Raw genomic sequence first — 21315 nt, forward strand, 5'->3', positions numbered from 1 at the left:
TGTGTTTGTTTGTTGGTCTTAAATCCGTGGGACTGTCACAGCAGGCAAGATGCACGGGCTGGCCTGTGACTTGTGTGGATGACCCTTGTAATTAGGGATTTCAGCTGTCGCACTACGGACTGGTGTTGAAAACTGTCCTGAGTTTAGCCTTGTATAATTCTAGTTTGACATTTTTGGTTTGCTAAATACTTTCATAACGAAAAGGGATGTATTATCCAATAGAGGAAGTATATTGATGTTGACACTGTTGGCAATTAAAAACAATTTTGGAAACTGAGTTTTACTACTCCCGATTGCTTTTGAAATAATTTGGTTTTCAGTGTTACTTTAGGGTTGGTTCATTTATTAGGTCTTTTTTTCTTGTGTGACAATGAGATAATTGCTATTTATTTTTTATCTTGCCAGCAATTATAATCAAAGCAGCCAAATAGAGAGTCTGCCTTGACCTGGAATCAGAGTGACCTGTCAACATGAGACTACTGTAGTCTTCAGCTTTTCAATTTAATTTTATTTCATAGGCACTCACCAGAATGCATTCAGTAGGGCTGAAAAAATTGTGGTTAGAGTTTTCAGTGTTCATTAATTACAGTGGTGCAGAGCTGTAGGAACAGACAGATAAGAACAACTTTGGGTTGGCTATTAATAGCAAAAATTGTGATCTTTTATCTGGGGCTGGGTGGGCTGTGTTGGGCCAGTGTCCGAAGCGGCCAGAGGAGGGGATGATGGCAGGCTGCCAAGGGAGGGGTAGCTGCAAATTAGGGGAAAATTGCAAAGAGTTGACTCGAGGGATTTTCTGCAGCCAACTTTTGCTAAAAGGAAGCAGAAGGTATTTTATTTTTAAAGTTAGTCATTTAAGGTAAGGCTCAACTTTCAAATTGAAACGTCTGTGTACACCTAAGATTGCAGAAGTTGTTTTCTGAGGTGAAAGAACTGGACATCTACAACTGTGTTGTAGGAATAATAAGGGAATGAATATGAAATGAGATTGAGTAAATAATGCTGTCAAGTACTACCTGGAAAGAAATTCAGAGCAAGGAACAAGGCTCTTGAGGCAGGTATAAATGCAGAAGCCAGAAGTAAACAGCTGTGCAGTGGGTGGAAGGATACCATTTTTCAGCAAATTCACCACATAAATGCCATGTTTGATTTAGTTATGGTGGGGAAGCCACTGTGTGCTCACAGACGGAAAGGAACTAAAACAGCGCTCTGTGACCAAATCCTTAACGCTAACATAGGATCAAGGAAAATGACTTTGGTCACTGGACCCTGATTTTGGAAGTTATGCTTCATGGTCCTTATTAATTTCCTCGTAAAGGTGAAAAATACAAATCTACAATACCATCGAAGTCATGTATTGAAATGCCCCTATCGACATGAAATGGTACCACCAGTGGAGTTATTTTATTCCGGCAGTATTTTTCATTAAATAAAACCTACTTCAGTGAGAACTTGCTTTTCCCTGAAGTCCCTCTTTGCGCTTCCAAGCCCGAGTTTTTTGCACTTAGTGGGAGCACTGTGTTTGTGCCTCACAGCTCTGCAGCTGCAGGACTAAGGCGAAGCTCCTGTGCCAAGTCCTATCCCAAGAGCAAAGATAAAATCCTGGGTTTATACTGCACTGTTTGGGTTTGGCCTCCAGTTTTAAGGTGGAGCAGATATGTCAGGATGTGATATTGTGGGTGCTGTTGGTTGAGGTTAAGAAGTGTCTTGCCTTCCTGGCTCATCCCCTTCCTGTCTGCTGCTATCGGCCTCCCTCACCTGGGTCTGTCAAAAGTGTCACAGGCTCGTGCAGGCTTTTTTAGTAATGGGGTTATTTTGATGGATGTGTGTTAGGGAATGATGCCTTGGCAGGTACAGTGGCAGCTGAGCGGGAGGTGTTACCTCCTGCAACGGGAGCAGGCACAGGGCTGAGTCAGGGGTGCAGAAACCAGCTCCCCTGTTCGGCTGGGGTTGGAGCAGCACTTCAGAGCACATCTTTGCAGCAGCAAAGAACGTGTATTTTGGAGGCTGAGTTATCATTCGTGCTTGTGCTGAGCTACCAGTGCCGGAAAGCTTTTTACAATCCGTCAGTGACCTGGGATGGGCAGTTTCAGATATGCTGTTGCCCAAGGTCACTTTATAGTGCAGGGTTTTTGTAGAGAGTAAGGGTGGTGCTTGGAAGTTCAGCTCCAGAAACGCAACACTTAGAAATCTGGGAGCAATGAAGAAGTTTGGTTTAACAAGGTAGAGAGGGAGTTCAAAAAGGTGTGCTGAATTCTCTCCTGAAAAAGCCTTCTTTTAAATTTAAAGTTTATTGCTTTGTCTCGACTTTCAGAAAGCCTGCATGAAACTTCCTTGCCTTTGAAAGCTTGATAGAAACTCTTGAAGTACTTTGACTGAAACAGAAAATTTAATAGTGAGGCATTTTGAACACGGAATGATGTTTGTGGGCAAGTAATTTAAACAGGTAGTAATATGAAACAGTGTTGTACTTGAAAGGCTACAACTGGTGTACACACACAAATGGGCAGGAATATCACTGGGAGCAATAAAATCTAGGGATGCTTCATACTGCTTTCATTGCAAACAATTTTTATGGTATGGCCTGTGAAGCAATTGAAATGCAGAGAGCTGGCACATCACTAGATTGATAATTCTTCCTCCTATTTACAGCTTATTCTCAGTACAGATGTCCCCAATTCTTTCTTTCTATCACATTAAAGTTTCTTGTCTGCTGCTATTTCATGCCTGCCTCAAATGTAGCATTTTTCAAAATTGTCCCTCCAATTTATTATTTTTCCCTCTTTAAAAGTTTATGTCAGATGAAACCTAACTGCTAGTTTTTATCCCAGGGTTTACACCTAAATTTTTAACAAGCTTGTTTTTAAGATCAGTCTTCTTTGGGAGAGCACTTGGCTGATCCATCAATAATTATGTAGCAATAAAGCAACTGTGTAAAAATGGCACCTTTGTGCCGAACAGATTGGTTTGCAGAGCCACTGACAAAAGATGAATGTTTATTACAATTTACTGCTTTTGGTTCTGCAGATGCAATATAGCTATTTTCTTTTTGGCTTAAGTGTCACAAAACATAATTTCCAATTGTGGAATGTTTATGGTAATAAGGATGTATAACTAGGGAGAGCCTAGACTGATTTTCAAATACCAGCATGAGTTTGCAATGCTGGTAATTTAGAAAAAAAAATAAAGAACATTTTTTTGTTTGTTTTGTTTTTTATTTTTTTTTTGTTTTATTTCTTGTTTTATTTCCTTTGCTTAACAAATTTTTTAAGCAAGCTCTAGAACAGAACACACAGGGAACCCTACAGTGTCGTTTAGTTACTCTTCTGAATTAATTGCTATTATATTAATTGTTGGTTCTTCAAAATTTGGCAAGCTTCCTCATTCTCCTTGCTGCATCCAAAGGTTTCTACTGTTAATTTTACTGCAACATGAAGAAAAATGTAATGTCTAAAATTAACACGACAGCAGCTGGATATTGTTGTTCTCATTTCCTTTTTTTTTTTTTTTAAGTGCCAGCACAATTAAGGCTGTGATTTAGATGACTTGTAGTCTTCAAATCTGTCCTCTTCTTTCAGGCAAAATGCAGAATAACGTAGTCTGTAAGTTTTTATGGCCGGTAGATGCTCAGTCAGTTCGGTCAGCCAGGCTGGTTGGTTGCAGTGTCACCGCAGTGATGAAACCATCTCTTGGTAGCAGCTGAGAAACACTTTGAGAATTAAACTTTAGCAGATGCTGGGGTCCCTGACCCCACAGCCTCCAGCATGACCCCTGGGTGCTCCTTCACTGGATTTCCCCAGGCTGGTGCCGGGGCACAGATATCTTGGCACAGCCACGCTGGCTGCCTGTCAGTGGTGTCCGAGCTATAAGGTGCTTTCATCGACTTGCAAACCTTTTCTGGACAAAGGCCAGAATTCCCTGTGAGAAGTAGTGACTTGGCCTTATCTGGGGAGTGTTGTGCCCAGTTTGGAGGGAGAGGTGCATTAGGTCCTGCTCCTTAAGGGCCCTGGAGTGGCAGAGCTCCAGCTTCATCCCCTCGGTCCCTGCGGGCAATGGCAGAGCTGAGATGTCCACGTGCCTGGTTCTCCTCAGCAGGAATGAGGAGCTGTTCCACAGACCAGTTCACTGCCCCAACCCTCAAGTCTTAGTGGCAGTTTGTAGCTACGTCAGCAAACACTTTCGACCCACATCATTCATTTCAGTTGGCGTTCACTGACAGTAATATTCCTTTGCTTGACTTTGTTTTAGCATTTAATGATTTTTATGTTGGTTTTGATGGCGTGAAGGGAATTTCATGGGAATGGTTTGTCTGGACTTTAGTATTCTCTGCTTTATCTTGCTAGTAGGATTCAAAATCTTATTCCTTCAGGAGAGAGGGATTCTGTGCACCTTGCAAGCTCTTCCCTCATCAGTCCCTTCTGTCAGCCCATTATCCCAGGCTGTGAAGTTAATGATGCTGAAGTCTGCTGTGGAAAGTGTTTACCCAGTTAAAACTAGCTTAAAGAGCAATACGTCTCTTCTTATCTAAAGAAGTAAAAGAACAGAAAAGAAATAAAATATAATCATATAAACATCTATTCTATAAAAAGGACAGTAGGTCTGAATTTTAAATCATGATCTGGTGGGCTGCGTTTCATTTTGTAATGAAATACTAAAAAGTTATCCAGAGCTTATTTTCAGAAGATAACTTTGGTTTAGTTAATTCTAAATAAACTTTCCCAGTTTCAGAGAAATCAATATTACACGTGATGCTGAATGTGTTTGAGTGAATTGGTACATGAAATGCAGTTCCCTGTCTCCCAGTGGGCTGGGGACACATAGCCATGTTTCTGAGAACTGGTGCCATAATAGAGTATGTTATGGTGAACCTAGACTAAGGCCCATGGGAAAGCATCGTTATTCAGTTAATTAGAGAAAAACAACTTTGATACTGTGCCATATGCTGTACAATAAAATGGGTGCACGGCAGAAAGAGCCATGAATCCTTTCAGTGTATGTGAGACCGAGCCATGATTTGTGACTTTGTTCTTGCCTCTGCAATACCATGTTAAGTAGAGGCCTCTGTATTTAAATAAAGAGTTAATTGCATGTGGATGTGGGACCTTATATTTTCCAGTGCACTACTTCAAATGCTTACTTGGTTTTCAAGACTTACTAAAATCTTTCCAAAGTCATCATTTCACTTTGCATCTAATCAACATTTAAGCAGAGTCCTTTGAGTGCTTGTAACCTGGAGAAGACGGGCAGATTGGGGAGAAACTGTAAACTCAGCAGTGCATAACTTAGCTGAAATGACATATGAAGTATAGTCCTCTTAGTATCTAAACTTTATATACAAGTCAGATGTTGAGATTAATCATAAGGACAGGTTGCACAAGCAGATGGCTGGCCTTTTTGATAGCCATTAGCTTGAAAGGCCGGCTTTGAAACTGGCTCTCTTCTCTATAGGTGAATCGTGCTGCAGGGCTTTGTTGGGAAAAGGTTATTTCTCCAGCTCCACCTAAACCTCCTGTGCACAGAAGTGCTGTATTCCACCATTCCTGGAGCATAAGACAAATTATTCTCCACAGCTTTCTTCTTTTGGAGAGTTGTGGTGTCAGAGGGCATTCCGGCACTGTAATGATGGATCTCAGGCATATGGAGTACACATGCTAATTGTGCTGTGCTTACGGATCAGTCTGTCCAAATGCCAAGGCTTCGGGGCCTCAGAGGTGCTGCGGGCAAAATGTTAAAATCCTTCTCCACTGTCTACTGTGCATCTGGGAGAAGGCTCATTGCAGTCCCTAAAACATCAGGGAAGAGGAGGAGGTGGAGGACAGAGTCCACCCCCATGCTCTCCAGGAATTTGCTGTGGTACCTGTGCTGCCTACAGCAGCTTGTGCTGCAGTTTGGCCAGGTGACCAGGGAAGCTTGCCATGCTCCACTGGCACCTGGAGCCACCCAAGCAATGCCTATACTTTGGATTGCAGAGATCCTTTTATGCGTCACATGTATATGCCTGAATGGACACAAAACCGCCTTGGTCCCTGGGGAAGGGCTCCTACAAGAGCTCTGTTTGGGTCCAGGGCAAGACAGAGAAGTGCTTTATCCACCTACATGTTTCTCAGCCATTGGTATGGTCAGAGACAAAAAGATGGCACTTCATCTAACAAGAAATTGCTCAACCTCCATGATTTTTATTTAAAAGCATGGTCTGTGCTGGCTGCAGACATCTGTTGTGTAATGGTCTGATGCTCTGAGCACAGATCTGCGTTTCTGTAGCTGCCTCCTTTTAAGAATTCAAAACAAATATTGCCTAGTTCCAGGTTTGTAAACCCCAGCTGGTGATCCTGATCACCGAACCAGTCAGGATCTTATGTGTCATCTCTCTCTACTTCACGCCTCTGATAGTCCTAGTGGCATGAAACCCTGCCTGATACCTGCTCTGAGTCCATCCCCCGTCCATCTCAGAGGCTTTTCTTTCGGGTCAGGTTCCCACCTCCCTGCTTTCTTTTCAAAGCTTTTGCTTTTGTCAGGGGAGCTTTCTGCTCTTACCTGTTATTCTAATATGGTAATAACAAATAATAAACTTACAGCTTCTCTTCCCTCTCCCCATGTCTGCAATTCCCCACTTGCTATTTCTCGTTAGCAACGAAGGAAGGAAGAAGCTGGGTAACAAAATGAGAAATTTCTTACCTGGTAATTTTCTTTCAGTTAACAGCTTCTCACCATCCAGCCCGCCTGGACAGTGTGGTAAATACCCAGGGTACATATTGATTTTTTTTCCTCTAAATAAAGGCTCAGGTATATAATTTCATACACTGTATTGTGATGTTGTTTTAATGCTAATAATTGTCTGCTGAAGCATTTCTGTAGTCCAGGTGGCTTCTGGTGACTGGTGCTGAGCTTGTCACCAGATCTGAACCTCAGAAGAGGGGGTCAGCCCAGCTTTACTGAGAGATGGTAAGGGTGACTAGGAGAAAGTTTTAAGTGGAAAGTTTGACTCATTCCACTTACTTACTCACCTGGGTGAGTTACTTTGGTAGACTGTTTTTAACGTGGATCAACTCTTTGATCCAGGCCGTGGTGGTGAAAGGAAGAGAAAGACTGTTGCTTTAATGGGAGAGCTGACATAGGCCAGGTTAACAGGGAAGTGAGTCTGTGACCTTTCAGTGCCCCACACTGGCCCATGTACCTGTGCCCCAGGTGGGGAGCTGGGTACGGGATAAGTGTGGTAACTCTGACGTGGCTAGGGACACGTCAGAGTTAGGCTGGGCTCTGGTTTGCATTTCCTTGTGACAGTTCAACTGTTTGTGCTTCTGCTAAAGGAAAATTGCTCTAATTTTTGGGCCATCGTCTGAGCCAACCATGACTTTTCAGAGGTGCCCTAGGAATGTAAGTTAACTTTGCTTTTGAGTTCCAGTCAGTCAAATTAGCCTTAAAATGTTGTATTTCAATCCTCCTTATTTTTTTTTTCCTCTTATCTTTTTAGCTTAAAAACTGTCTGTGTATATATTGTAGTGTCACAGAATCATGGAATGGTTTGGGTTTGAAGGGAACCTTGAAGATCATCTGCTTCCAAATCCCCTGACATGGGCTGGGACACCACCCACCAGATTAGGTTGTCTATGTTATGTATTTATATGGCTGTATACATTTCAAAATTTTCCCTGGTGGGACGGAAATGGATTCACAGTTTAAAAAACATAGATAAAAATAATCCAAGCAAAATTCTTGCATTTGCTTTAAAGTTTGCTATAGTGCAGAGCTAACCGTTGTTTTTTAGTTAGTGTGGGGTACAGGAATAGATTTACTTCTCAATAAAACATATGTCCTCGTGCTGGGGTGGCTGAGAGCTGGCCAGGCAAAGACCCTGGGCTTGCAGGGACAGACAGCAGAGCATTTAGTGCCCACGGCAAGACCTGGCTGCTTCACCGGCGAGCTGCAGAAATGATGCTTCAGCACTTAAACATTGAGCCAGCTGTTCCCTTTACTGCTGGCTCGGGTGTAAAGTGCTCTTGCTGTTTTACATAGTGGCCTGGCAGTATGGGGAAAGTGAGCTGGAGTGGGATCTGAGTCTGGCTGCTTTTGCTGTCGACTCTCCAGGGTGTTGGACGGCCCTCGCCCTCTGCAAGAGATAACGGCAGCACTCTGCCCTTGTGGGGTTTGGAGAGGGGAACTGATTAAGATGCTGATCAGTTCTTCTCCTTGGCCTCTCCCTTTATATAAACTGTTACTCTTGGATCCCCCTGCACAGATTTAAAAAAAACCACAGAAAATACAGGCCAGAAGGCACCAAAAAGAACGAAGGGTGGGGGAAGAAAAAGGGGGAGAAAAGATGCCAAGAACAGCATAAAAGGCAAAAGAGGAAAATGCAACAGGGAATTGGTGATTGGCTGGAAAAGAGCAATAAGTAGGAGAGGTCTGTCTTTGTAGTCTCCATTTTAAAAAGTTTTAGGTCCATAACTGTTCAGGCAGGAGGGGATTAATGTGTGATCACGGGCTGAGATGTGAGTGTGTGGCACCTTTAAAAGGAGCACCGTGGTCAGTCTCAGCATTCCCAGATGCAGAAATCACAAGATGGAGAAGACTTTTGTCTCTGCCTGGGAGCTTGTACCACTTCTGGGCCTTGGTGCTGAAAAATGGCACTTGGGGTAGTTAGTTAGTATGTTTCTGGGTGAGTATTGGTCAGTTGATCATTGATAGTTACTAGTTTCATCATTAAAAAGTATCTTTTTTGATCCTGTTTGGAGGAGCTGCCCTCTCACTCCTCATGGCAGCGGGGTTGTGAGCTCAGAAAAGAACAACAAGCTGCATCAAGTACATTGCATGAATCATGCTCCTTTTCATTGTTTTCCAAAGGTGTTTGTGGGACACAAACGTTATTCCAGAAGAGGAACCTCTTCTGCTCGTTTTCAGGGCAGTATCAAGGTGTTCTTCAGTTCAAAAGCTGAATGTACAGCTGTATTTATTTTGGGAGGTTGAAAGGGTTCTTTTCTTAAGGGCTTTTTATATTGCTATGTAGTTCAATGACCATGAGCTTACCTTTATAAAAAAAAAAAACCTCTTCAGAATCAGAAAGGTTTTCTTTATTGCTGGACTGTTTTTGTACTACCTGCTTTAAAAATATACATATTGCAGGCAGGATTTCTGGAAAGAATGGAGAGATTAACTGTTTTTCTGATGCTTTAAGTTAACAAGTTTCCATGTCTGTTAGATGAGTGGTCTAAAGGTATAACATTTAACTGGATACGAAATATGTGGATGTGGTTAGGTTAGGTCCCGTGTGGCCTGTGAGGTGAAACAATAGCATTTGTTTCAGTATGGATATGCTCTCAGGAAAGCAGCAGGGTTGGTGGTTTGGGGGTATTTTTTCTGAAGTGGAAATTTAATTTATAAAAAATACGTTCAGAATCTAATAAAAGTTTTGTGAGAGACGATTGACTGCAGGAAAACCTTTTCTCATAATTCATTCCCATGTATCATTAAGCACACAAATTTGAAATTCTGTTCCTGTGACGAGGTGATTGTTCTGTGACTGCCGTACAGCGGCGGCTGATGCGGGAGGGTTGTCGGGTGTCCATCAGCTGCTGCAGGACACACGTAGCACCTGGAGCTTGAGTCTCAGTGTGAGGAAATAGGCTCAGGCACTTAATAATGATGGGTTTGTAGTTCTGCACCATGTTAAGGCCCGATCTTGTAGGAAAATCTCCTTCTGTGCCCAGCAACAGGGATGAGCCCAGTGCAGTGAGTGCAAACCAACTGGGGCTGCTCCCAGATCTTAATTTGCTTTGCTTTGTGAGAGGGTCCTGTTTTCCATAGACAGGAGTGAGGAAATAGCTGATGAACTTGTACATCCCTGCCATCCCTGACCTTGCACAACCACAATAGTACAGTATGTGGAATTTCTTTGTTTTTGTTAAATCTTGCCTTTTTCCTCTCTGCCCTTCATTTGCACCCATTTGAGCTTTGTCTCTCTACACTTTTTATAGTCCAAGTATGAGGAGCTGGCCAGTAGGCACTTTGCAGAGCCAGGGCTGTGTGCCCTGGCACTGCCAGGCAGCCCGGCGCCGGCCGGCAGTGCTTCCCACCATCCCTCGTCAGCAGGAATGAATGTTTCTGGGAAGACAGGGCCTCGCTCTGCATGGTGTGGTGTGTTTGCTTTCTCTGAGGAACTAGCAGGCTGGAAACTTGGCTTTGGCTGGAGAGGACCCCTTAACCTTGTCTTGGCAGAAGGAAATAATAAAGTGACAGACTTCATTTATCTTTATGCTGTATGTGTGGCCTCATGTGCTCCGCACACCATCAGACTAAATCCTGGTGTCGATTTGGCACTTTGAAGGAGTAGGCTGTAATTTTCAAGGTGGCTTCAGTTACAATAAAATATAAACTATTTTCACTTAAATACGAGCATACACGTCATGTGTTTTCTGACCTGATTTCGTCAGTAAGTGCAATCAATTTTGCCCTGTCCTTTACGTGTTGTTTTTGTGGAATACTTTTGCTGTGCCGGCACATTATGATGCTGCCGAAGGTAAGCGGGGGGAACCCCTCGGCAGCCGTGGGGTTCATGCTGTGGGATGGGAGCATGGGAGGGAGGGCTGGCATTGCACAAAGAAATGCCTTATCCAGAGCAGTGAGGTTGGCAGCAGCTTAAAACTGCCAGGATAACCTCCCAGCCTGCTCCGGAGGGAGGCTCCTAGCCCCATATCAATAAAACTCGCAGTGTTACCTGCTCCTGCAGCCCCATGGACTGTGCTTATGCCTTGATGCATGTTGTGTTCATTTGCACACCGTCGATCCTCGTTCTTCATCCTGCACTGCTGCTGCTGCTGCTGCTCCTGCGGCATTTTCACATCCATTTCTCTTCCCTGCCTGATCTCTACAGCACTTCGTCTCCCCGGCGCCGCTGCCGCTCCCCTCCCAGTTACCCACTTTTAATGACTGTTCTCTTCACGCCCCTCAGTAAATCAGTTATCTTCCCTTCCAGAGGGGTTCGTGTCCCCTCTGATCAGCTAATCAATTATATTCTGGCACAGTTGTGCAGTGCCTTTTTTGATGCTATGCTACCGCCTTCCTTCCCAGCAACCAGGCTGGTGAAGGGACTTGAGCACAAGTCCTGTGAGGAGAGGCTGAGGGAGCTGGAGTTGTTTAGCCTGGAAGAGAGGAGGCTCAGGGGAGACCTCATCACTCTCTACAACTACCTGAAAGGAGGTCGTATCCGGGTGGGAGTTGGTCTCTTCAGGCAACTGTCAGTAAGACAAGAGGGCACAATCTTAAAGCCAGGGGAGGTTTGGGTTGGATATTAGGAAGAAATATTTTACAGAGAGAATAATCAGGTGTTGGAATGGGCTGCCCAGGGAGGTGGTGGGTTCTGGAGGTTTTTAGGATGAGACTGGATGTGGCACTTACTGCCATAGTCTAGTAACCACGGCAGTATTGGATCAAGGATTGGACTTGATGATCTCGGAAGTCTTTTCCAACCTAGCTGATTCTATGATTCCATGATTCCCTTCACGCTCCTTGCAGCTTCCAAAGTGGCACAGGCACTGCTCATCAGTTTGGGCTGCTGAAGTGTTTCTGCCCCATCGGGCCCCTCTGAGGAACTGCAGGAGCTTTCTGTGGCTCCTATTGGGTTTAATCCCTCTCAGGAGAGCAGCAATCAATCCCACTGTTTCTGATGCCCTTGTTGCTTAAGTATTTTTGTAGCTGAAAAAGCATGTCCCAACTCTTTTCAGGGTTTGTTGTGCTCTAGCCCCAAAGTATTCCTTAAATACTGGGAGTACTTAGCATCTGGTGTTGTGCTGAATAGGTGGAAGGGTTCTTTGTTTCAACTCTTCTGGCTGTGAAATGGTGTGATGAAGGGCATATTTGCTGCATGGGACCAGAGCACCAAGTGCCTTCTATTATATCTGCTCTGGAGGATTTCCTGGGAAGTGTTCGGCCTCCATTTCTGTCTGTAAGGAAATCCTCTTATCTGGGCACAGCAATAAATAGTACTGCCTCCTGTAATAGAAACAGAAAAACACATTCTTCACGTGGCTGTTTTTAAAAATGTGCGGTTTAAAATATATCGGCTGGAATGATTCTTCTGTAATAAATCCCTATAATAGTGTGCTGTGTATACATTTAACTAGCTTCACAGAGGTAGGGAGAGGGGGAGACGGTGTGTTAAAAGAGGGTTTAGTGTGCATTTAGTAATGACAAGAACAGTAAATAATCCTACAGGTTTACAAACCTAATCCCCAGTGTCTGATTGTAGCCCTCGCGTCTAACTGGAGTCGCTTGGAAAGACATTAAAAGGCTGTAAAGAGAGGGCTTTGGGGGGGAGTTTATTTTTAAATATTTGGGGAGCTGGCTGGGGTGATTGATGGTTTTAAGTGTTATGAATGTAGCTGATTCAGTACCTTGATGGAAAGCTCTAGAAGTGCCCATCCTCCTCCGCTTGCTACGGAGTTGTTAGGTGATGATGGAATATGCTGGTCCTCGCTGTCTTGCTTTGCACTCTTCCTGATGATCCCTTCATTTAACAGCTGGATTTGTAGGGGAGGGTGGGAGGGAGTGTTGTTGTTTTTAATGCCCAACTATTTTTTGCCTGTGCCCTGCAGTAAAGTGGTTGTTTTCCTTAACAGAAGAAATCCGCGGTGTCTCAGAGCTGTGCCACGTGATGCTGCTGCTTTTAAATAAGCTTTTAAGAGGCTGGACCAGATGTTGGCCACATCTGTGTTTTCATTTCGTCGAACATTTCGTTTCGACCCTTTTATTAAAAGAGAAAATGATCATTTTGAAATTGTTTTGAGAAGTTTAGCAGCTGGGAAGATTTTTCTGGTATATAAAAAAGCAAGGGGTTTAGTTTCCATGCCCTGCAGTGAGTGGGTATAGCATCAAGCAGATGGATATTTGTGGCAGGTAGGGTCTACTCCTGTTGGGAACGATTGCCGTGGAAATTTTCATATCAAAATGGATGTGTTCTGTTTTGAATTGGCGTTCTGTAGCAAAACAATTTTTTTTTTTCTCAGTTAAAGCATTGAACTAGGGATTTGAAGGCACCTTCTCTTCTGAAAAACCCATTTAATGAATGCCTATCACTTTGGCAGGAAAAAGGACGACTTGCAGGCAGAGGGATATCCTGCAATTACTCCCTCCACTGCTGTTATGGGGTCTAAGAAATGCTTATTACATGTAACTTTTGGATTCTTCTCTGCAATTTACCAGTTGGAGAATGAGTTTTCCATCCCTGTTGCTAATTGATGCAATGAGAGAAACTGGCACCTAATTCGGTAACAAGTTATATTTGAAATGACAAGTGAAATTGTTCATGGTGCCTGAAATTACATCATTTTCAGTCTGGCATGTTAGGGCTGTGTAAGGGAACAGACACCTACTGTACTGTGACATATTAAATTTTAAACCTCTGATCCAAAAATATAGCAGGGTATAGGAAGAGCAAGGTGTATAATGATGAAAAGCAGTGGCAGCTTGATTTCAGTGGGATATGTAAGATGCTTTGGCAGTTTTTATAACAAATAACATTGGGATCAATTTTATGTGAAGTTGAGCAGTGAGTTGAGTAGTTCTGTCACCACTTCCAAATTTTGGTTTTCCAACCTACAATTTTCAGAACTTAATAATGATTTTCAAGGTTGGCTCCCTTTTCCTTTGTCCCGATTTCCAAGCCTGTGCAGAGAGTGTGGACAGCTTAGTTTACCTGGTGCAATGAATATGGAAGAAAAATAAATCCTGTGTTTGTGCAGGTAAACCAAACTGAAAATTGGGATCTCCACTCCAGCAGGAGAGACGTGCAGTGCTATTTTCCAGAATACCCTGCACTCCTGTGGGTGACTCCTCTCCACACTTTGCATGATTATGCTCTTCTAAAAAAATTCCAGTGAATTACATTAAAAGGTGGCAAACCACAGGGATGTAATTTGTCACCTTGCTTTTCCTCTGTGTCCTTCAGCCACGGAGTGCTTGGCCATGTCCTGTGGTTGCATCCCAGCCTGGCTGGTAGTAGGGTGCCTGCACGAGGAGCTGCTGGCACTGCTGCAGAAAGTTCTGCTCTTACTGCACTATATGGAGATCAGACCAGAAGAAAAGCATATGTACTGATCAATTATATAGTTATTATAAAATCTTTTACACTTTTAGAGTATTTTGGGGGAAAAAGGTTGTCAGGTAAATCTAGTGCCTGGGTCTAATGTGCAATTAATTTCTAAATGTAACAGCAATGAAAAATGTTCCTTTAGGCCTTTTCGGTCATATTAGCACCACATTATCTGAATTGGTAAAGTTGGTATTGCATTTATGAGATAATCTCAGGAAAAAATCAAAGGATAGTGTTATGAAGGGCTGGAGCACCTTTCCTGGGATAAAAAGCTGAGAGAATTGAGATTGTTCAGCCTGGAGAAGAGAAGACTTCAGGTGAACTAAATGTGGCCTTTCAATACCTAAAGGGGCTACAAGAGAGCTGGAGAGGGACTTTTTACAAGGGCCTGGAGTGACAGGACAATGGGGCATGGCTTTAAACTAATAGAGGTTTGAGATTGGATATTAGAAAGAAATCCTTTACTTTGAAGGTAGAGAGACACTGAAACAGGTTGACCAAAGGATCTGTGGTTGCCCCATCCCTGGAAGACTTCAAGGCTGGGCTGGATGGGGCTTTGAGCAGCCTGGTCTAGTGGAAGGTGTCCCTGCCCATGGCAAGGGTTTGGAATAAGCTGGTCTTAAAGGTCCCTTCCAACCCAAACCATTCTGTGATTTTAGCATTCTGTGATTCTATGCTGTTCCTTGTGACATGGCATTTTTGTGGAGGTAAAACCCATTTTTTTTGATGACTTGGTGAGGAAAGTTTAAAACTTTCTGTTGTTTTTTTAAGGTGGATTTTGAGAAGACATTTGTGAGCTCTCAGTGTCCGATACCAGTTGCTGTCTGTTGAGCTGAGCATCCAGACCCTTTGTACCACTTCAGGAAGCGCAGCCTCTATCCCTAACCAGGTGTTTTGGTTGGATTCACAGCCCTGTGATTTTATGTACTTCAGGCAACTGGTTTAAACTCTTGAGTTTTGCCAAGCAGAGCATCGTTTGCATCTTCTGGGAGTGCTTGTAATTCCAGCCTTTGCTTGTTTTGCCATTTGGTTGCCATAAGCTGCTGTTGAATCAAGGAACTGCTGCTGCCATCCCCCTCCATAGGTCCAGAGCTCTGCAGGAGCACCAGGCTGGGGAATCAAACCGTTCAAAGATCTTGGTTTGTGGGAAGACACATCATCAGTACTGGGGAGTGGGAATTGTGAAGATGCCAAGCTGCTCTGCACCATTTTGGTTTTAATTTGTTATTGCAGATTGTTGAAACCTAATTTTGTTTGCCTTTCTTTTCTACAAGTAAACTGGTTAGGTCATCTCGTGTTTGATCTTTATTAGATGTAATGTAGGTGACCAAGAAGATTACTTCATTTTCCAGCATAAGTCTTTGTTGAATAATTTGTTTTGTTCTCTACCTGGATACATTAATAGCGTATTACTACAGTACTTTAATGTGATGTGGAAAATAAGGTTTTGCCGCTGTACAGTGTGCCAGTCCCAAATTAGGCCTCAGTTCTGTGCTGTTATGCTTTTTAATGGACAGAATATTTAAAAATTTGTTTTCAGGAGAAGTCTTAATGGCTACCAAACTAGCAAAATTGCAGTGAAATTGTAAATACAGAAAGTGGAGAAGAAAGCCATCATGTGACTGTGGGCATGATGTGTTATTCACTGGTCAGTGCTGCTTCCCTGAAAACAGAAGGTATTTTCTAAGTCATAATTTACAGACAAATTACTGACCTATAGGCTCTGACAGAGAAATTCTTGTTATGTTGAAAGAAAAATAGCCATCTTTTAAAATGGTTTCCCCAGCTTCCTGCTGAACATTTGTAGCTGTAAATTAAAATGGGGGGGAAAAAGATGACTGGAAGTCTCTGACAGATTTTTAGCACCGAAGAAAACTGTGCTGATTCCTGAACTTTAAATTCAGTGTGGTGAATTTGTGCTTGCGTGTACCTTCATGCTGAAAATACTCAGCAACACATTAAACCTCCTGGATGAAGGTGGAAGGATGCAGATCTCTGAAGGACAGTCCTGAAGTGTTACATTACTGTGGAATTTGAGTTGTGATGAATTTTGAGCGAACGTGGCTGATTAAAATGTGTCCTTTTCTGTAGGTGAGAATACAGGAGATGGCGAATTAGATCTGAGTGGGATCGACGACAGTGAAATAGATCGGGTAAGGTGCCCTCTTATCCCGAGTGTCTCTGCATCTGGATATCTGGGAAAAAAAAATGGTTCTTACCTGGCCTATCCTCTCCCCTCAACTGCCTCTTCTCTCTGATCCACAGAGAGGTTTGAGCAGTTTCAGTGATCTGAGAGCAAAACTGATATTCAGGCAAACGCATGAATTTGTTGTTCCTTGCCCAAGTTATAAAAATATACATATATGAGACTGCTGCTGCTTGCTCATAGCATGCTGGAATGATTAAGTTTCAGAATGTCTTTTATTCTAAAGGAGGACTTTTAAAAGTTTGGTGGAGCTCTAAATTCATTATTTAATTAGATATATTTAACAAGATTATTAGATATATTTAATATGATTATTTAATAAGATATATTCAGCATAGGAGGCTGCCATGGAAACTAAACTATAAAACCAGCATGTGTAGCTTCTCTGTCCTTACAAAGATTTCTGTAATGTTTTCTGGATGTATTGTTATTTGTGTGGCAGCAAAAAACACCCTTTACCGTATAGCCTGAGCAGGGCAGACAGATAGCTGTGGAAAATAGCTTGTTGGAGGCCAGGTCAGTGCTTGGACACATGACAGTCCAGCTCTCCTAATGGAGAGCCTGACGCCCTCTCCAGCCACCACTCTGGTTTACAGTGCCATTGGAACAGATAATGGCAATGCTAAAACCTCCTTTTGGGGTGCAAAGTCACTGAGAGTGGTGAGGTTGCACAGGGGTTACTGATCTCTAAGGTGTTGCTGGTGATGAGTTGACTGTAGCTGTGAAGTGGGGCTTGCTGGGCTGGGCTTCAGTGTCTCACGACTGGAGTGGATGTGGAATGGAGGGAGTGGGAATGCTGAAGTTTTCCACTATAGCCAGTCCATAATTTAAACAATTGCAGCAGAAGAACAAGCACATTTTCTCCTCTTTCTAGGCTCTGTGATGAGGTCATAACTCTGCTTTTATGACTTCATGTTCATTTCTGTGGCAGTAGACTGTAATATTGTAAGCCCAAGAATATGAACTCCCTGAAAGCCTAAGCAGAATGAATAACTGAGCTAGGAAGAAGTGGGTTTTACTATTATGGTCCACTTTTAATAGAAGCAGATGAAAGAGTAAAAATATTGGTCTGATAAACCAGGACTTGCACAGCCATTTGCTTGCCTTGTTTGCCCTCAGAGGAAGGACTCCTCCTTGCATTAGTTTAATTTGACTGGAGTTATTTTTTTTATGAAATCCTGGATTTACATTTTACTTTGGAGAAAATCTCAAATGTTCAGGCCCAAAAGATAGAGAAATCAAATTGTTTTTCTTGCACTTAAACGTTGTTTTACCACTCTTGGGTGCACTGCTTAAAATTAAAGTGTCTTGTTCATGACAGATGGCCTAATTTGTCTTTATTCTGCAGCTCTTCACTGCCAAACAGCATTGACTTTTGTTTCATTGATAGTTGAGCTAAATACTGTGTTAATTTTTACATTTAAGTAATTTACAATTAAGTAATTGCTACCTATCTGTTTATTTATTACTGTGATTCATCTGAATAGTCCTAGATGTGTTTTACAGCTCCATTCCCACTAATGATGTTACTGAAACTAAGTGAAGTTAACTGCAAATAAGCCTGGATGTGGTTAGTGAACCCAGCTCTCTAAAATTTAGAGGACTAACACTCCAGCAATCTAAGCTGGTTTCCTTCACACAAATGTGGCCATTGAACTAATAATCTCAGTAACTCTGCCTAAACCTTGGCAGAAACCTACCCAGAAGACATATGTTTCTGTTTTGGTTGCACAGGGCAATGGTTCCTATTCTGTTTTGAATTACAGACCACCATCAACACACAGAATTACTTGCAGACAACCATATTGTCATGATAACCTCTCGTATCATCTGAAAAAGATCCTAAACCCAGGATCATTTTTGGTTAATTACAGACCACGTACAATGAGTCCTGGATGGTTTTTGGTCACTCCATCAGAGTTTGGAAACCAAGCACTGTTTTTTGAAAACAGGTCATTGCTTTTGTCAGCTTTAGAAATTACTAGAAATGCTCTCTGATTGTCACATCTCACTCATGTTTTCTTTTATTAATGCATTTTTTAAAATAGAATATGACTTGACCTTGCCAGTTGTTTTTCAGTTCACTTTTACTCTATGGTTTTCGATTTGATTTCTGAAAGTAGATAAATTTGTTTTGTCTTTTAGTATATTCTTAACGAAACAGAAGCTCAGATAAAAGCAGAGCTGTGGATGAAAGAAAATGCAGATTATTTGAAGGAACAAAAAGGTAAGTCTGTAGGACTGAAATTCTCCTTTTGGCTGGTGTTGCTGAAATATGCAGTCTAATCTTCATGCTGGTTTACCCTTTTGTCATCTTTCAGAAAAGGAAGCAAGAATAGCAAAAGAGAAAGAACTTGGGATTTATAAGGAACACAAGGTATTAAACTGTGTGTTAATTGTGTCTGTTTGAAAATGTCTTGGAAATTCATGACATCTGCTGATCAGCTCCATGTAGGATTATGGGCATACTGGTACAGGTCACCACTAAACGAGCAAAAGCTTTTGTATCTCTGGCTGTTATTGAATTACAAGTCTGTATTTTTTCAGGTGGTGAGTAAAACGCTTTCTTGCCCAAAACTTTATTTTAAATTACTATTATGAGAAAATTCTGTGCATGTCAAAGTCAGAGCTAGCTCTTTGCATTTATGATTGCTGTTCTAATTGCTTGCTTATTAAAATCCAGGTCTTAAGACATGCCTAATTTTTTTTTTTAACGTGTGCATGGGGAATTTGTTTGTACTTGCCATAACTTCAGTGGCTTTCTTTGCTCTTACAATAATGATTTCTTTATGGAGAACTGAACAGATCCTTGTTACAGTCACTTGAAGGAGTATTTTGTTCTACCTTTCATAAAGAATGCGACAGTTATGTTAACAAATGGCATGTCCTGTCTCTATGTTTAGCAGTTTAAACAGCCTAATTGGCCGTATATTCACGATTTACAGCATTAGTATTTTGTGTAATTGAGCAAGTGACAAGTCAAATCGTCCACATGCAACAAAAATCCATGTTAGTTTTTAGTGCATATATCCTCTATCTTTTTTTTTCCGACTAATGCGAAAGACAGAGTTTCCTGCTTCCCTTAGGTATTTCAGCAACAAAAACAAAACCAGACAATGAAACACTGTTTTATGCTTCAGAGTTTCTCATTCATCCTGAGCTCACGCAGACGTGGCAGTCTACCAGCAATTTTCAAAATTGTATGACTCGTTGGCACCGCCAAGTAGCCCCAAACACCCACTTTTTTGTTCGGACAACACAGGAGTTTTTCTCTAACCCGGTATTGTTTCTGACAGCTCGAGTAGAACTTGATTAATATGGTGCTTTCCAGTTTCAAGGTAGCACTTGACCCGTGTAGGTAAACAGAGGGGCTATTATCCATTAAAAAATAAATCTCCTGCGGAGCTTGGTGTTAAAACCTTCCTTTGAAAAGGAAAATGCCAAATGAGAAACAGAGATTCTGGGGTGTTGGTTTTTTTTTTTTTTCTCGTACCTACCCAGGCATGGGACATGGCTGCAAGTGTTCTCCGGTGTCATTTCTCGTTGCCTGGCTCTGCGCAGCGTCAGCCCCCGCAGCCCGTGCCTGGGAAAGGCACTTGTCGGTGACGTTGCCGCAGTGCTTGTGTGTCTGCAGCCTCCTGCTTCCTCTCTGTCGGTGTTAATGCCAGTCCGTGCTTAGAAAGCTGCTGCTCATGTTCTTGGCCTTTTCCAGTGAGGAGGAGGAGTTGGGTAGATGCTTTCCCACGCCGCTTTCAGACTTGATATAAACCAGCGTTGCAGCTTCGATGCAGAGTTGTCAGTGCTTTGGGGAGTCGTGACCCAGCTTCACTCTAACTTTAAAGGCAGTTTTAGCAGGGGAAATTCTTTATTTCTGTGTGGGTGATGCTATCAGGGTCCATATTCCTGTAACAGGAGTTCACTCCCCCCCTTTTTTCTTTTTTTTCTCGTGCGTGAGAAATGGCCCATCCTTCTTCTCTGGCAGCGTTGCAGATACTAAGTAAAGAATTTGTAATACACTGGGCATTTGGCAAAAAAGCAAACATTTATCTCTCAGAGAAAAGAGACACTCTGGTCCTGTTGAGTGGCAGGATAGGGAGCGCTGGCTTAGCCCGGGCACGCCGCCTGCATCCCCACCTCAGCAGCACCTGAGCCAGGACTGCTGCACTGTAACTCGCCCCTCTGCTTCATGGAAACTTTGTTTGTATCTACATCACTAATTTTATATTTTAATTAAGCCAAAGAAATCTGCAAAGAAGCGGGAGCCAATTCAAGCCAGCACAGCAGGAGAGGCAATTGAAAAGATGTTAGAACAGAAGAAAATCTCAAGTAAAATTAATTATAATGTGCTAAGGGACCTGAACAGCAAAGGAAGTAACACAACAAAGAAAGAGGATGACAACACTGATGACAGCCCCAACACCAAGAAGCTGTCAAGAAGAAAATCTATTGCCAGTAGGAATATAGCCAACCCTGTAAACAGTGTGGGAAAAAGGTACTGCAATTGTTCATTTATATCTCTGTCTGTGAGACTGTCTATGTATCTTTCTGAGCCAGACAATGTAGGGACTGAAACATTTGTTTGAGGCTGAAATAATGTTGGGGCTCTGTTTTTATTTATTTTGCCTTCAGTATCATGGCAACACCTTATTTATAGTTCACTTTTCAGAGGTCTGCTTTGGTGTTAGTTAATCATCCTGAAGCCCCACAAAAAAAAAAAAAAAATCAATGGAAATTCATAAATGTGAATCTTTAAGTCAGGGACACCTTTTCTTCATAAAATCCTGACATTTGCTATTCTTCCTTTAAGTTGTCTGTATCAGCTGACGCAGCACTAAATGTTCGAAAGCTTTGGCTTTTTGCTTGATTTGAAAAATACATTTCCCATCTGTTTTGACAGTTAGCTGCTTTGATTAGCTTTTATTTTAGTTTTATTCCAAACTTTTGTTGTTAATTGATGACACAGATATAAAGCTTTACTGTAAATATGCTTGTTGGTTTTCTGGTCTCCATTCGAAAATGTTTTATGGTG

The 21315-nt window shown here is 42.3% G+C and overlaps 1 protein-coding gene across 1 annotated transcript in view; it reads left to right on the top strand.

Annotated features, from left to right (window-relative positions):
- The window catches only part of BRF1 (BRF1 RNA polymerase III transcription initiation factor subunit), a 178828-nt gene that overhangs the window by 114243 nt on the left and 43270 nt on the right, over window positions 1-21315 (top strand). Inside the window, exons 12-15 of the mRNA XM_027895346.1 lie at window positions 16172-16233; window positions 18432-18513; window positions 18608-18663; window positions 20522-20778. Of these exons, the coding sequence (XP_027751147.1) occupies window positions 16172-16233; window positions 18432-18513; window positions 18608-18663; window positions 20522-20778 (457 nt within the window). The remainder of the gene's footprint in view (window positions 1-16171; window positions 16234-18431; window positions 18514-18607; window positions 18664-20521; window positions 20779-21315) is intronic.

Source organism: Empidonax traillii, unplaced genomic scaffold, assembly GCF_003031625.1.
Source record: "Empidonax traillii isolate 1590-97213 ecotype Southwest subspecies unplaced genomic scaffold, ASM303162v1 scaffold457:size789790, whole genome shotgun sequence".
In the NCBI taxonomy this organism is placed as follows: Eukaryota; Metazoa; Chordata; class Aves; order Passeriformes; family Tyrannidae; genus Empidonax; species Empidonax traillii.